The sequence below is a fragment of the Lutjanus erythropterus genome, chromosome 9 (assembly GCF_056507025.1).
Source record: "Lutjanus erythropterus isolate fLutEry1 chromosome 9, fLutEry1.hap2, whole genome shotgun sequence".
Taxonomy (NCBI): Eukaryota; Metazoa; Chordata; class Actinopteri; order Lutjaniformes; family Lutjanidae; genus Lutjanus; species Lutjanus erythropterus.
Window position 1 is genome coordinate 34450447 of NC_139325.1, and position 17859 is coordinate 34468305.

Consider the following 17859-nt stretch of genomic DNA (forward strand, 5'->3'; position numbering starts at 1 on the left):
CTCTAAGTTTATCTTATCTTATCTTATCTTATCTTATCTTATATTATATTGTATTGTTTAACTCCTCAAAAATAAATTGTACCACGATCCTACCTCTATCCTCCTCTTAGGTACCAACTCACTCTTAAATGCAGCTTCACTTTTCAGTTTTCAGAACATTTTGATTTTTTTTATGATTTATAATTTAATCACCCATTTGCTTTAACGCGTCTGGTTTTTGTTTTTTTTTTTTCTGTGAGAGGCATAAAAAGAACTACATCTGCTACATCTCATCATATAACTGTGTTGTAAAACGATCAATAAAGTAAATTATCCTGGTTTAAAAAATTAAATAATTATGTTAGAAAATAAAAAGAAAACATGAATTTATCATTCTTAAACAGTTGGTTCCAGCTGCCTTATGTTTCCTTCATTTTAGCTGTAAAGAAAGAAAATAACAAAATAATACATAGCCTACACTTCAACAGCATTTACTCTGTACTTACTTACTTTTAATTCTACTTCTTATTTTTGAAAAAGGGAGAATAAGTCTCCTGTCTGGCGTGACCTTGCTATAATTTTTTTCAGATTTTCCTTTCAAACTTTCCTGAAGAAATATGAATTCTTCTTTCCAGAAATACCAAAATTAAAAATCTAGCAAAGACAGCCAATAGCTGTTATCAGACCTTTATTTTGAAAGGGCTCCGTGCTGTGTTCATTGGTAATGATAATGAATTGTATTTCTAACTTTTATATAAAACTGTCACTTTATTCACTCAGTGCTGTAGATCCATGTTGTTTATGTTGTCCTTCTTTCTTTTGCTGACACCATCTGTTGCAACCTATATGCAGAATGCATGGTACACTGTAAAACATCAAGGTTTGGACACAAAACAAAATATTAGCCCACAATTCATCACATGGCAATTCAGGAACGGTGACCAACATTAGAAATGTCCGAAGTAGGACACTTCTGACCATTCTACTATTAAAGATTTGATTGTTATTAGGAACTTATATCATTTGTGTCTCGCCCACGGCAGCTTGATTAATTTCCCATGTGGCCCCCCATGAAAAATAATTGCCCACCCCTGTGTTACATGTTGATTAGTGAAGATAAATGTTAAGAAAGTCTAATGTTATGAGCGAATGAACACGCAACATGCAGACACACAGCATATTTTTATTATTACTAATTTATTTTCAGGAACACCATATATTAGAGCTCCCCTCAAACACACCAAACTAGATTTTCAGGGGAGCCCATGTCCTTTTCAGGGGAGCCGAGCTTCCCTAAAATCATGATATGAAATTTCACTATTATAATTCTGATTTCATCGATATATCGCCCAGGCCTATGTAAAGCTCAATTATTGCAACCAGTATCAGGAAGGAAAAACGGTATTGGCACACCTCAATATCAATAACAATGTTTTTTAAACTCCCCAAATCAAGCATCAAGTGGGCTCGGACATGAAGAAATAATTTGTCAATTGAGAGAACAAATTAAAGTAGGCACTGTTACTTCCGACAGCACATGAATGCATCATAGTAGCTGCCTTCACTGACAACTTGAAGCTGAAACGTAACAAAGTGAACCCAAACAATCGAGTACAGATGTCACATCCGGGAAGATTCATTATTTAACTGCTACTGTAACGATACCAACCAGCTGACCGCTAACATGTGAATATTTTGGACATTTTTAGATTTACTGCCCCCCCCCACCCTCCCCCTCAGTTACAGGAAGTGACATCACACACACTCTTCTTTTGTCTGACGACCTTATCCGGAGGAAGTGAAGCTCAGACGAGGCAGCTGCTTCACCGGAGGGAAAAAAAAAAACTAAAAAAAAAAAAAAAAAAAAAAAAAAAAGGAGGAGGGGGGGTTAAAAAACTTGCAGGAATTTGGACAGATTTGTAAACTGTGTCTAAACTGTGCCGAGCCTCGAGAGTTCCGGGGAGGGAGACGGAGCCGTCGGTCCCGGTAAACGCCACTCTTCTCCATGCAGTCGGTAGTATTTTTTTTTTTTTTGAGTAGATTTGCATGACTCTGCTGCCTCTCCTCCACCCGTCTCCACAGCCGGAAGTCTGTGAGGATGGTCTGTTGGTTTTTTTTTTTTTTTTCTCTCTCTTCGCTTCAGTTTTTTTATCCTTTGGTTTTTTTTTTCTGCTTTGCTTGTTATTTTTTTTTCCCAGGCAGGAGGGCACTACAGACACACTGTGCTGCTGTCTGTCTGTCTGTGAGCTAACTGTATGTTAATCAGCACGTCGGGCCTGATTAACTACAAGATGCAAGCAGCCGAAATGGAGTCCTTCTGTTAGGCTGCGGTTTATTCTAAACACTTGTGATGCATTTAATGTGCGGCATTTCAGAAAAGTTAGCGACGTTTGGCGTTTGGTTGAGCCTTGCGCGCCAGACAGTTTGTAACCGAGAGGTTAAATCTGCCGCAAATGCCACAAAATTGAGGTTAGTGACTGTGTGTCGGTGCTCAAGGGCTGCAAAATCCAAACCTTACAGGTGAAGTCCAGCAAAGAAAGTTGAACATTACATGAAATTATGTCCTCTAATCTCTAAAATACACCACTTCCCCTTTATGTTATTTGATAGAGATGATGCAATTTAACACGGTTTCGGTTCAGAGTGTGACACTGATGTGTTGCACGGAGAGTTTAGAGCTATTGCTAATTTTCAACTCTTTTACATGCAGGCCTGCAGTGTTGTGAAGTAATATACAGCTGTTTTGTTCACAGTGTCGAGCCAAAGACAGCCTTAATCTCGGAGGCCAGCCTGTTATTTTTGTTTTTCATGGTGTCTTTTAATCAGTTAGTTATTAAACCTTTATTATTCCTCTTATCAGTCGTTCCACCTCGGTGTATCTCTTTGTTTATTGGCTTTTGCCAGTAGGATCCTGCAGGAACGAGCCTGGCAAAGTAGGGTTGAATGTTAGCATACTGGGCTGCACAGTGCATTGAAATTTTATGGCTTTTTGTGCAATTTTCAAATCGCAGCAGGTGCAATATTTATTAAAAGCAAGATGTGTGTAAAAAAAAAAACACAACTTTTAAATTAATGAAGGCATGAGGCAGAGATGTCCTGTCCCACAAATGGTACAAAAAAAAGATCACACTGGTTATTTTAACGTGTTTTTCAATCAGACTAGAATAATGATGTTAAAAATGTCATTACCTCTAATATTGTAAATGTTGCAAATGCAATATCAGTCAAAATGATTGCAATTACATATTTTTTTCAACATCATTATGCTCTAATATGAAATATATCCCAATACAGGGTTTACAGTTATTGCGACTGTAAGCAGTAGGGGTGTGAGAAAATATTGAGTATCACAGTGTTGTATTTTGTGATATTGTACTGATTCTCATGATGTTTTGATACATGCAAAGATTTGTGTCCGTGGTTAATTTTGAGTTGTGTTTAAATTTTCTAGACCACCTTCACTGTTCTGACTCCATAACAAGTAAACTTTTTGTTAATGCAAATGTTATGCATACGGTGGCGTGTTCTTCATACTGTGATAGTTTTTCTAAGATTAGATTTTAAAAAATAGCGTAATATCACCTTATATTTCTAGTTTATCTTATCTTACAGTTTCTGAACATACTGAATCGTAACACCCTGTATCGTAGCTCCAGTGATCAAGAAGATATATTGATTTTTTTAATCTAATTGTAGGAAAGCTGTCATAACTACACAGATAGATTATTTTAAAAAAAAAATGATTTGTAGCTTTTGGGGGTTCAAGCGCTAAATGAACCATCACCACAAATCTTTGCGTGTATCATGATTAGGGTTGCAAATTATGTGTATTTTCCTTAACCAATAGTTTAAATCGCTAACAACAGATTAATCGATAAATCAGTAATAATTTATAAGACACAAAACACTTTTTCCCCTCATTTTAAGTTTAAGCTTCCTTATTCAACAAATGGCTCTGCCAGACAAAATAATGTGAAATCACGTACAATTACTGCCATTTCTAGACTCCCAATTAATTATTGATTAATGCATTTTTAATCTGTTAAATTCTTTGCAGTGATTAATGATCAATCATTAACATCCCTAATCACAATACAGAAGTATCACAAAACATGTTATTGTGACACTCAAGTGCGTCAGTATTTTTCTTACATGAGACCAGGCATCAGGAAGAAGTGACTGAGGAGGCTGTCGAAAGTTATTCCTTCATAAATTAAAATTAATTGATGTAACCATGCATTAGACTCACAAAAGATAATAAACAACATAAGACGACTGTTTCGAAATCAAAGAATACATTTACTAATCAGAGCACTCGCATGAGAACGCAGAACCAGCCGAGTGATTAATACGTTTTAAACTTTTCTTTGAACAGTGTCTCTGTCAGAATCAGCCGATGTGTATAAACAGCTGTTTGCAGCTGAGCTCTCTGTCTCTCTGTCTCTGTCTCTCTCTCTCTCTCACTTACACACCCCTTACACAAACCAAACACCGCTGTTCTCAAACAACAGTCACACGTCTGTCGGCCAGTGGCTTTTGCTATTTTTCTATAGAGACATAAAGCTGGAACCAGCAAATGACTGAAACAATCAGTCAACCATCAGAAAAGTTTGCAACTCATTTTTCTTTTTTATGCAGCTCTATACTTTATGTTGACTTGTGACTTGAAATTTCTCTTCCCTGTAACTGAAGCAGCTAAATGGAATTCAGCCATCATTCATTTTAGTGTAATTTGGCCTATTGCAATGTTGTCTGGTAGTACGCAAAACTGAAGCGCAGTAGTCAACATGCTAAGTGCCTTAAAGGTCCAGTGTGTAAAGTTTCTAATGATTTATTGACAGAATATGGCAGAAGTGTGATATAATATTCAGAACCACTCAACAGACCTCCGTTGGCCGTTCTTCATCTCTGCTTGAGGCTGGTGGCTTGAGGCTTTCTTTAGCCGCTACTAGCATAGCACAAATCTACAGTCGAACATCAGGAGGTAGAGCTGCATTATGGGTAATGTTGGTGCCACATCTCGACAAAGAAGAAGCATGGAAATAAAAAAAGACAATGTCTCTGGTTCTGATGCATAGATTTTGATCCTTGTCCATGTTGAGTGTAGTAATGTCGTGAAGTATCAGTAAATCAGTGGAGTACTCTTTTAAGTCCTCATCAGTAAAATTACCACACAGCAAACCTGGGGTTTAATTGGGTTTTAATAGAGGCTCAGCAGCCCATTCTTGCCTTAGGCCCACCCTTAGCAGGATAATCGTTAGATCATGGCTGGGACCATTAAAAAAAGACATCATTCCAGCATTTTTTATTTAAACTTTATTGATCTGAGGAGGAAAAGGTAGTGTGTATTCTCTGGCTGAAATCTCTCAATGATCGGTCCCACTGGTGGCCGCCTCAACAGATTAATAACTCTAAATCATCTGGGAGAAACGTGATGCTTTGTTTATTTAACTAATTATGGATTAATCGCCCTGAACCAGGAGTGATGAACTCGGTTTCATCCTGGACCACATTATCATTACGGCTGCCCTCAAAGGGCCGGCTGTAAACCTCAGACTATACAGTATAATTGAATCAAGGCAAATTGTTATCATATTACATAATTGCCTCTGCATTTGATTATTGTTGGTTTTAGTTATAAATTAATAACTACCTTTGAAACCATTCAAGTACGTCCTGTTGACCTATATAATTTAATTTAAAAAATTATATATACAAATTAGTTGAAGTAACAACGTCAAAATAACAGTAAGGTGTGTCTCAGTTTGTGTAGCCTACAAGCAAATTCAAATTTTGACTTTTAAATTCAAAATTTATATTTGCCTAAAAATGAAATGGTGGCGTTTTGCAAGGATGCGACAGTAAACATTACAACCACTAGACTAGAGTGCTGGAAACAGCTAGCCTACGTAATGTTGAGACTGTCTGGCGTGTACTGACATCTAGCAGCTACAGGCCTTCAGTGCATTCATAACAAAAATCTGGATGCATTCTGGGATATGTAGTGTACGGACGGCGTACTTCCTTCTGCAGTGCAGCTTAGAAGTGTATTGCGCAAATAATATTCTTTGCAGGCTTTTCCAGGCTTCTTAAAGTGAAACACTGGGAAGGATTTGTCCTTAAACTGCTCTGATCTGTGCACTGTTGGTTCTGTTGGTCTGTCATATTTATTACTGAAAAGCAACCAGTGGTAGTTGTAGTAAAATACTGACTCGGTCATTACAGTAATTCACTGTTGCTGCTTTTGTGTCTTTGCAGAAATGATGGAAGATTCTCATTTTAATTCGTCGTATTTCTGGTCTCCGATCCCCACCGTGCCGGGACAGGTGAGTCTGGACTAGAGGTCAAGGATATGCTGCTTCTTCAGGATTGATGTGAAGAAGAAGAAGAAGAAGAAGAGTGTTTTGTGACTGAATAAGAAGAAGGAAAGGTTTGAGGGAGTCCAGTCTGTTAAATCAAATTAAAAATACTCCTCTCTCCCGACAGATTGAGAATGCCGTGTTCCTGAACAAGGTGAAGGAGCAACAGGAAAAGACTGCTTCCTTCTCTCCTTCCTCCGCCTCCCACTACCAAACGGCTCTCCTCACCATCCCCACCCCTGGGACAAAGACAGATGGAGGAGGGCAGGCTGGTGGTGTGGCACACCTCCACCCACCTCACAGCGCCCAGAACATGCTGCCCGTCCCCTCCACAGGCATCATGACAGCAGGTGAGTCTGAAGCCTCCGAGTCTGTCTCAGTCCGATCAGGTTCTTGTTTATTTCACGATACGTTTGACATAATATCTCATGATCACAGTTTAATATCAGAAGAACACCAGCGGTCGAGGCTGAATTAAGATGCCAGGAGTAAAGTTCTGAACTATAAAATAACAGCGACGTGTTAAATTATGTAGTTAATGAGAACAAATTGAAATTCCAGTTAAATAAACCCTCGGAGCAGCACTATAGGCTAAGAGCACAAAGTAAAATGAACAAGTGTGTCTCAATTAATGCTACAACCTTCTTCAAATAACAGAAAAGTAATGCTGTGTGCCTCTAATATCAGCTTTGAATTTTATACTGGCTGTTGTCACCTTTGTCACGTTTGATCATTTCGTTTTCTTGTGTGTGTCTCTTTTGATTTCTGTCCGTCACTTTCGGCGAAGCGGGTCTGGTGATCACGACTCCTCAGGGAACACTCGTCTCTCCCACCTCCTCTCAGTCGTTCGTCTCTGGCCATCCAGCAACGACCATGATCGTCTCAGCACTCCAGTCTCCAGGTAAAACGCGCCTTTATTTAATCAGGCAAATCCCACTGAGATCGAGATCGCATTTTTAAAAGACGCCTGGGTACATTAGAACATCACTTAAACATAAAACAACCAATTTAAAATGCACAAATATACTAAAACAGTAATAGTGACACAGCGAGAATAAGTGCATCACAATAACAGGATAAATCAGAGAGAAGCTTGCAAAAATGCAAAGGGATAACGTTTCAGCGAGGAATTATAAATAAGGGGAATCATAAATATATTTTTATATTAGCTGGAGCTCTTATTTAAAGGAATCCTCGTGACAGCGTGTGCTGGTGGTTAACTGATGGGAGGCGGTGAAATGAGAGTCTGGTAAACAAGTTTCAGCTCTTGTTTTCTTTTTATCTGCGTCACTCTGTACGCAGAGTAATGCAACAGCATGACAGACTGTAAACTTTATAAACCGGGTCTCTAAATCACCACAAACCACAAAACTAAGTATGATGGTAGTGGAGAGGAGCGGCAGAAGCTGAGCACAGTTGACATGCTGTCAGACACTTCGGCGCGCCGCGGAGTAGGTGGTGCTTGCTTGTGCTTGTTTGTGCCACCGACAGACTCAGACTGTTAGACTAAGTGTCTGACAACATTATGGAAAGGATCGCCACAGAGGAAGATGTATTTTGGAACTGGAAACAGCGTTTTTTTTTTTTTTTTTAGTGCTCTCGCCAAACTAACCAGGCTCCTTTTGTAAACATGATCATCGTCAGGGTCATTCAGACTCCACAGAAACAAAATCAAACTCACCAAAACTCACCTTTGTTTGTCTTTTCGCTGTTCCAACAATCACTAACTCTGATTTGGCCGAGCGCACGGGGCAGGAGATGCCAGCCAGCGGGCAGAGACTTCGCTCGGGTCCACTGATTTTATAATAGAATCACAGGAGGATGCACAATCTTACTTTCTCTGACTGTGAAAATCTAAAGTTTCATATTTCACATGATGAAAAAAGGCATTAAAACTTCAGTCTTACGTTTAAAAGTCCTCATTTAGGCTGATATGATGTAGGAATTTAGTGTGGCAAACTGAACTAAACAAAACAAAACAAAAGAGAACTGTCAAATAGTCAAATGTTGAACGGTCAAATCTGAGTTGATCCACTGGAATCCGAGTATCAAGCCTCAAAAAGTACACTGCAGGTAGTTCTTCCTGCAGCATCAACTCATCCTGTGAGTGGGTGATATGTGCACCAACTCTGCAGCCAATAAGCACAATTTTGGGAAAAAAAACATAATAAATAAAAAAAAAATAACCATACATATAACGTGTTTCTAAAATGTAATGCCTAAACAGATTTTCTTTCACTGAGCCGCCATTATTTAATGAAATCTCATTCACATCACAATTTGTAATTTCAATATAAAGAAAAAAACTTAAATACATCAAATGTTTCTTTGTTCCATCTGCAGCCACAACTGTTGCAGACAAGGGAGAGGGAGAAAATACTTTTTTGTTGCTCAGATGTACTGATTGTTATATTACTAGAGAACATCAGTGTAGATAATGGAATATAACGATGGATCAACTCTCCCCTGAGAAATCAGTGACACCGCTGAAACCAGCATTTTCATACACATCAGCGCTCGCTGGTTTTTGTGGGCGTACACGTTGCTTTTATTTTGCTTTTACCAGAACTGCAAATTATATTTCAGGTCAAGGCCCAAGAGACCAAATGCAAAACATCTAATTCTGAGGCATTTAATGCTGTTTTAGTGTTTTGGAACACGATCGGGGTGGTTTTCACCGCAACCAGGCTACGAGAGAGAATTAGATTTTGCTCTTAATTATATCTCTGAGTTGTGAATCAGTGGAGCACTTCTCTTCAAAGCACACATTGTTCTCAGAAGTTACACAGCAACAAAAGCAGCTAATGATTTAATACTTTTCCAGACGGTACCAGTAACTTATTGTTCTAAAATATCTTCCAACTCTTCTTAAAATATCGGTATGTTAAAGCATCTTTCAGAGGAGATGTTGTGAATTTTCCTCCTTATATTAGTTGAACATGTGAACAATCAATCTACTAATCATTAATATTTAACAAACACATTTTTCTCTAACCGCTACATTAGTTACGTGAAACATTAATGAAGCACAAACACTTTCCTTGCAAACTCCCGCTGTTGCTTGTTTAAGATTGTTCTGTCCTCCTAACCCGCTGCTGTTCGTCCTGTTCCAGACAAAAAAGAAAGCGACGGGGCGCCCCACGTAGTCGTGATGCCGGCGCCGTCCAAACGAGGCAGGAAGAAGAAGGCGACGACACTGGCCAGGATCGGACCTGGACCGGGAAATGAAACACTAATACTGGCTCATCTGACGGCCGGTGGCCAGGTAAGAAAGAAACAGATCTAAAAACCCCAATTTGCAAAAAAAAATGGGATGCTGTGTAGGGGGTAAATAAAAGCAGAAAGCAATGACTTTTTGAGCTACATTCAGTTGAATACAGGAGAACCGAGGACGCTAACTGTTCAAGCCTTGAAAGTGAAATTCTTTCTTATTCTTGCTTGATGTACGACTGCAGGTGCTCGGCGGTTCAGGGTCTCTGTTGTCGTATTTTGTGCTTCATAACGCACCACACATTTTCAATAAGACACAGGTCTGGACTGCGTGCAGGTCAGTCCAGTGCCTGAACTCTTTTACTACGAAGCCACGCTGTTATAACACCTGCAGAATGGGTCTTGTCTTGCAAGAATAAGCTGGAACGTCTCTGAAAAGGACATCATCCTGGTGGCAGCATTTGTCGCTCCAAAACTGTTAATCTTTAACTGTTAACTGGCGTCGTTTTTCATAAAGTGACGAACCTCACCTAATCCTAATAGTGAACAACCGAGCTGTTCAATGACGCACTGTCATCTGTTACCAGTTAACCTGTTTAACTTCCGAATGCTCCAAATATTTGATTGCAAGTGCAGAGGAGAGTGTGTGGGAGTCTTTACCGTCAACTCTTCTCCTACGCACCCGTCGACCTACAAGAGTGCAAAAGTGTTTTGCTCTTTGATATTTTAGGTTCCTCAAAGTAGACACCTTCTGCTTTGATGACAGCTGTTTGCACACTGCAGATATGATCTGAACCATGAAAAAAATAATGAGAAGGTGTGTCCAGACCTCAGTTGGACGTAGCATAGCATTCTGTTTGTACACAACATCCCCACTTTTTTTTGAATCAGGGTTAATGATAATTAATAATTATTTTTGACAGGTGGCAACTTTGCAGCATCACGGCGGAGACCCGTACGAGCTGTCAAACGAAGACGAAGACCACGGCCCGAAGGACAGCACCAAGACGTACAGGTACGGCGTCGAAACGACACCCGCTGTGCATCCCTGTTTCTCCTCGCTCTAGCTGTGGAATGCAAGCGCACCTGTTCCTCTGTTGTCCTGTCGAAAATCAGCGTAGAGACGTCCGGCTTTTATAGACGAACTAGGCGCTGCTGAGTAGAAGCATTTGACACAAAGAGACGCCTTTAAAGACAACTCACTGCATGTTGCGGCAGAACTCGCCTGCCTTCCTCTTTTAGTGAACGTTTGATTCTTTCTCGTAATGTATTTGAGATGCAAATACATCAGTGCTTCGTAGCTGCTCTCTCTGCCTCTGCACACACTGGAAATGAAATGCTGCCTGGCCTCTGCCGTCCTCTTTGTCTTTATATAGCCCAGCATGCTCTGTAAGCACTCTTGTGCCCTGCTCTGTTACACTTTTTATAGTATCTACAGACCTTTCCCTGTCAGATTTCACTGATTTCTGCCTGACATCTTTCCCTGTGTTTATGTGTCTTTTACGTTTTTATTTAACTCTCCCCGTCCTCATTGATTTATCTAATATTATTCACTTTCCTTTGTGTTGTGAGTTTTATTTTCTGTCATATCTTATTTCTTCCTCCTTCCCACAACCTTCATCTCTTTCCTTTTCTGTCATCTTCTCTTGTGTGTCCTTGCGTGTCCCCCTTCTTCCGCCCTCCCGTCTCTGCCTCGACATCTTTCCCCGTGTTTATGTGTCTTTTACATTTGATTTAACTCCCCGTCTCCCTGTCCTCGTTGATTCATTCCCCTGTCTCCTTCCAACAACCTTCATTTCCTTCTCGTGTCTCCTTTTCTGTGTATGTGCTGCTCTTCTTCCTTCTTGTTTTCCTTTCTGTTTTACATTTGATTAAACTCCCCTGCCCTCCTGTTTCCATTGATTTATCTAATATAACTCATTTTTCTTTTTATTGTTTCATTTTCTGTCATATCTTATTTCTTTCTGTGGGTCAATACTTCTAATTTATTTCCTTCCCATCTCCTTTCTTTCTTTTCTTTTCCATCATCCTCTTTCCCTGTATATGTGTCCCTCTTCTTCCTTTTTCTTCCATCCCTCCCTCCCATTTCTGCCTTGACATCTTCCCTTCAACTTCCTCTGTCTCCCCGTCCTCATTAATTTATCCAATATCGTTCATTTCCCTTTTTATTTATTCATTTTATATCATATCTTATTTCTTTCTGGTGGGTCATTACTTCCAATCTGTCTCCTTTTTTTCTTTGCTTTTCCATCATCCCCTCTTTCTGTGTCCCGTCTTCTTCCTTCTTGTTCTTCCATCTCTGACTTTCCCTCAACTTCCGATGTCTCCCCGTCCTCATTATTTTATCTAATATTGTTAATTTTCCATTTTATTGTGAGTTTCATTTTCTATCATATTTTATTTTCTTCTGTGGCTCAATGCTTCAAATCTGTCTCCTTCAAATCTCCTTTTTTTTTCTGTCCTTTTCCGTCATCTTCTCTTTCTGTATTTGTGTCCCCTCTTCTTCCTTCTTGTTCTTCCATCCCGCCCTCCCATTTCTGTGTCTCTCCGCCTGTAGGTGCCGGATGTGTGCGGCGACCTTCCTCAGTAAGTCTGACATGCAGATCCACTCCAAGTCGCACACAGAGGCCAAACCTCACAAGTGTCCTCACTGCGCCAAGTCATTCGCCAACTCCAGCTACCTGGCCCAGCACATCCGCATCCACAGCGGGGCCAAGCCTTACACCTGCTCCTACTGCCAGAAATCTTTCAGGCAGCTCAGTCATTTACAGCAGCACACACGGTACTGCAGACCCCCCGCCTCCCTCTCCCTTCCTCCCCCCCATTACCGACCCCCGTACCATACCCCCCCTGTCCTGTTACTTGTCCTGCCAAGTGCCTTTTTAGAAGCCCAGACTCCTTCTTCTTCTTCTTCCACCTGGGGAAGAGGTTGGAGAGGTGTGCAGATGCATATTTCACCGACATGTAGATGTTGGCTCGCATGCTACCAGATCCATCCAGCAGTGACCTTTTTAGCAAATCAGAATTCAGATTGCACCGTTTAAAGTTGGGCCCTGTCCATGAGAAGATGTTCCATAATTTATACATTAATCAGAACGGCCATTTAAAATGCATGGAGCTCTGTTATATTAATTGTTACAGTGAGAATATTTGATCTTTTTGTTCTCATCTCTGCGCGCACGCAATACTTGCTTCTGTCTGTGCTCTTTGCTTTGCATTTTCATTACATTGTTCTGCTTTACACGGTCCTTCTGTCTTTGCGTTCTGTCATTTCTTCTGCCAGTGCTTCTTCAACAGAAACGCATGCGTACACATTTAGAAATACATGTTGAAACAAAGGTTTAAAGGCAAACTTAGGTCCATTGTGCTTCCCCATTTAACCCACTATGTTATTGTTTAGTTTACCTCTATCAGTGCCTTTTCTGTCTTACTTTCTCCATTGAATGACAATGTGCAAGACAAATCCTCTGCTTTCCTGCTCTCTGCACTCATTTCGTAGTCATCCTGTTGTCTTTTTTTTTTTTTTGCTTTCATCAAATCAATTCGCACTCATTTCTGGAGGCATGTTTGTCTAAATTGGGGATCAGTAACCTGCGGCTCTTTCGCCCCTCTCCAGTGGCTTTGACAAAAACTTACATGGAAATGACTAACAGCTCTTTTTCTAGCATTGTAATTTTTCTTTTATCATTGTTGCAGGCCCAAAGTGATTCATACATTCTCCTATCGTAAAAATGTGCATCATATACGACCCCCCTCCCCAAAAAAAAAAAAAAAAAATTTAATATGTTAGCTACAGTTTGTGTCAACTAAAATGTCTATAGCCCAGCAGTTATTCCTCTAAAATTTGTTGGTGGCTAATCTTGACTCTCTCTTGGCGAGGTCCCTGAGCTATGGAAGCCAAATCCCCCCCCCCCCAAAAAAAGAAAAGTCTCAGAGGAAACTAGAGAATTGACCCTTCCTACGTCCCGTCCCTCTTGAAACCTCAGTCTGTGCTCGGCTCGTCTATTTTGAAAAGAAAAACAAATGCTGAAGATGGTTAAAAGACGTTGCTGTGGAACCTGTCTAAGTTACATATATAGTATTCTCACATCTTAAATTAGCTAATGTTAGCAATGTTAAGTTAGCAAGCTAGTTAGCTAGTGTAATTTCTCACGCAGGAGAGTTGGTTGCAATCTGCAGTTTCACCACCATTAGTTCACTGGTCCTTTAACCATCTTTGAAATTCGGTTTTCTTTTCAACATACACAAGCCAAAGTACAGGAAACATGTAAGGAGAAAGCTGACTGAAGCTTGATTAACTGTTATTTGGAACACAGAGCAAAAGGGGTGGGACTTATTGACGGGTCAATTTAATCGTTGCGGCTTCAGTTTGTTTGCCTGTTTTTTTAAAAGTAAAGGTTACTGACCTCTGGTCGAAATGGATGTGGTTGTTAAACCTTTTAATCACAGTTATTACCTTTAATATTATGTTCTTCTTCTAGAGTCACAAAACTTTAGTCTTTCACTTTATTATTATCTTATTATTGTTATTCTGTGAATGTGTGACGCTGAAATTTAAAGGAACATAAATTACAACTGATAATGCACTGAGTAGCAGAAGTGAGAAAAGATGCAGTATTTTGGTTTGTTTTTGTTACAGTTTTCTCTTTATTTGTCTGTGATGGGCTTCCTGACAGGGCTGATTATCTGAAGCGATCACTGTGAAATATGTCTTCTTTTTTTTTCTCGTTCTACCTTTACAATCCTGTTTCCTTTTCTCTCTTTCACCCTCCTGTCTGCCTTCATCAGGAACCACACAGAGTCAAAGCCTCACAAGTGTCCCCATTGTACCAAGTCATTTGCCAACTCTAGCTACCTGGCCCAACATGTCCGCATCCACACCGGAGTGAAACCCTACACCTGCACCTTCTGCCAGAAGTGCTTCAGACAGCTCAGTCACCTTCAGCAGCACAACAGGTGAGTGACTCACTGGTCTTGGGTTTCTCAGGTGCCTTTCTGTATTTGCACGGCCGGGTTAGATCACCACGAATGTAACAGGAGCGCGTGTATGTACATGTGTGTGTTTGTTTGTGGTTTTTATTCAGGATTCACACCGGAGATCGGCCATACAAGTGTTCTCATCCAGGCTGTGAAAAATCCTTCACGCAACTCTCGAATTTACAGGTGTGAAAGAATTTAGTGTTCCTCTCATGTAGGGGTGTCACAATTTCAACATTAAATCAAAAATCTTTAAATTTAAATAATTGAAAGCAGAGGGAGAAACAAAAAATTTAATTTTTCTTTCTCTACATCCACCTACTTGCGGCATCCGGCGCTTGTCTGAAGAAAAAACACCACCTTAAAGATGACAGCTTCCTGAACAGCTTCCTGAACACCTTCCTTCCAAGAGAACGTTACACTATCCGATGATATAACGAAACGTAAATGACCCAAACAGTATTTTTTTAAAAATAAAATTTAATCTAAAATCATTGAAGAGAACTCTGCAAGCATCCAGCACCGTAGCAAAGATTGGGCCGGGAGAACCGGTTGTTATCCGGTTTAAATTTTAATCTGACCATTAACCATGTAATAATAACAGGATAATGTATAGTGAGGAGGTCATTATTGTGAAATAAACCCCTTGAAGGTGATTTATAATAACCAGTATCAAAAAGATGCACAAAGTAGGAGCAGCATAAATATAAATTTTACATTTACATTTTACATTTAAAGAGATAAATATCACCTGACGTGAGACAACAAACACTGTCTTTAAAAAGGACAAAAGTGTGACAAACAAGTGAAACAACCACAAACAAAAACCTTGGCATCATTAAAAGCATAAATATGAATTAAAGGCAGAGGTATAAACTCAGCACCATAGTGTTTCAACTTAAAAAACATAAAATATATTTTATCCAAGCACATCTGAGCCAGATGTTTAACGAAAGAGCAGAAAAAATGGCAAATTCATATATCAGCTTTATATCAGCATTAATGTAAAAGTTTATCAGGAATACGGTGCAAAACGTATGTATGAAAAATGTAATCGTGGTTTTGGAGAGTTGTGACACCTCTACTTCTCATACAGTGAGTGCATGTCATGTGTTGCATATTATTACCTGTCTCACAGAGCAGTTTGCTGTACTGTAAAACTGTTTTTTTCCCCCGATAACCATTTTTTTCCCAGTCACACCGGCGTCAACACAACAAGGACAAGCCCTACAAGTGCACCAACTGCAATAAAGGATACATAGACGCGGCGAGCCTGGAGGTGCACATGTCCACACACACAGTCAAACACGCGAGGATCTACTCATGTGGTCTCTGCAACCGCACTTATACCTCAGTAAGACAAATGTCCATTTCTGAAGAGCATTTCTACATGAAACACTATGAATCGCCTCTCTGGCATCAGACAGCTGGCAGCTACTTTACACCGTGTAGTCATGTGTCCACTGTTTCCCCTCTACCTATCCTCCCCTCATCCCAGGAGACGTATCTGGTGAAACACATGGAGAAACACAACCCAGACCAGTTGACTGCACCGGCAGTCGTGGTGGCGGCAGCAGAGTCGGCGCAACAACAGAACCGGAACCAAAGCCAGGGCCAGGCCGGAGCTCGGAGCCAGGTAGAGGGCGTGGACGGAGGATCGAGCCGGCCCGGGGGACCTGGGAGCGGAGGAGCGGGCGGAGGCCAGCAGGGACAGGGCCAGGGCAGCTACCCCCAGACAGAAAGCATCTCCTGCCCGTTTGACCTGCACCAGTATAAGACAGTGTCTGCCAGCGACATCCAGTACAAACCAGTCAGTGTAGCGGACATTACCTCCCACAAGGACCTCTGTCTCACTGTGTCAGCGTCCACCATTCAAGTGGAGCACCTCAACTCTTAGAGGTCGTGAAAGGAGGGAGTTTGGGGGGGTTGGGGGAGTTAAAATTAATCCAAGAAATGGAGGATTCGAAGGATTAAAGCAATACTAAAATGATACAAGAACTTTGGAAGACACAAATGACTGTGCCTGAGCGAAAGTTTGAGGCCAAGAGGACAAACAATATGTAACCGAAGGCTATAATTTAGTTTTATTATTTTTTTTTTTAGTGTGTCTCTTTTTTCTTTCTGCCTTGTTTTGATTTATTTTCCCTTTGCTTTGCTGTCCCATCTTGAGTATAAAACGCATGTAAAGCCTGCAATAAAGTAAGTTTCAGTCCATCACAGTGATGGTTTCATGATAGGGACGAGAGTCAAAGAGACAGTGCTTCTCTTTATTGCTGTTTTATCGCCTCCCGCTTTTCCCTTCAAATACAGCTTTGGCCGGAGCAATTTAAGGCCTCCCTGTTGATGAAAACGGTCGTTGACTGTGAAGGTAAATTTTTATACTTTTCGTACAGAGACTTTCAGTTTTTACATCAGTGTTAATAATACCTCTACTGTGTTGTAAAATACATGCCCGCATTTGATGCTTTCTAACCTAAAAAAGGGACGTGGAGGTTATTTCCTTTCCAGAAAACAAGAAATATCAATCAAGTATATATATCTATAGATATATACCACCAGTTTATAAAGTATGATTGTGTGTTTAAAGGATGTGGTAATGCATATAACCTGCTTAGACCCTTTCACAGGCCTTCACGTGACCTGCAGGGAAGTGAAGAGCCGGTTCACGTTTCATGTAATCGTATTGTACTGCTTTGTGTCTGTGTCCTAAAAGTAATGTTATCCAAATGTGTTCTTGCTATTATACTTCCACGATGACAATGTTTATAATATTTCTTTATAGACATACTCGCACATCTGAAATTTGTGTTTTTCTTTTTCGGCTTATGATACAATAAACCCCTATGAAATGTTTCTCATTTTCCTTTTTTTTTTTTCCTCTTTCAGTCTAAAACCAAATTAATTGTCAGAGACTTCATTCGCTGTCTGCTGTTTAGTGCAGCAACTAAAGATTATTTTCATTGTTGATTCATCTGTTGATTATTTTCTGGATTAATCCATTAGTTTTTAGTCTATAAAATGTCAGAAAATGGTGAAAAATGCAGATCAGCGTCTCCCATATGATTTCCTCAAATGTCTTGTTTTGGCCACAACCCAACAATATTCAGTTTACTGCCAGATGAGTAATGAAAACAGAAAATATTCACATTTTAGAGACTGGAATCAAAACATTTAGGGTTTTTTCCCTTTAAAAAAATGCTCAAACCAATTTATCAGTTTTCAAAATAGTTAATTAATTTAATAATTTGTCCCATTTGAATTATAAGGCTCTGTCTGACCTCTTTGGCTAAATTAAGTTATTTACAGTTTCTTATTCTGTGATCTATCTTCACTT

The 17859-nt window shown here is 40.0% G+C and overlaps 1 protein-coding gene across 1 annotated transcript; it reads left to right on the top strand.

Moving 5' to 3' along the window:
• Window positions 1–1752: 1752 nt before the first annotated feature.
• znf384b (zinc finger protein 384 b) lies at window positions 1753–17378 on the top strand. Its single transcript, XM_084727305.1, has 11 exons — window positions 1753–2080; window positions 6238–6305; window positions 6466–6688; window positions 7126–7239; window positions 9452–9603; window positions 10472–10563; window positions 12106–12330; window positions 14337–14504; window positions 14633–14711; window positions 15721–15879; window positions 16024–17378. The coding sequence occupies exons 1-11, from the start codon at window positions 2026–2028 to the stop codon at window positions 16420–16422; spliced, it is 1734 nt and encodes a 577-aa protein (XP_084583431.1). The 5' UTR covers window positions 1753–2025; the 3' UTR covers window positions 16423–17378.
• The last annotated feature ends 481 nt before the right edge of the window (window positions 17379–17859 follow it).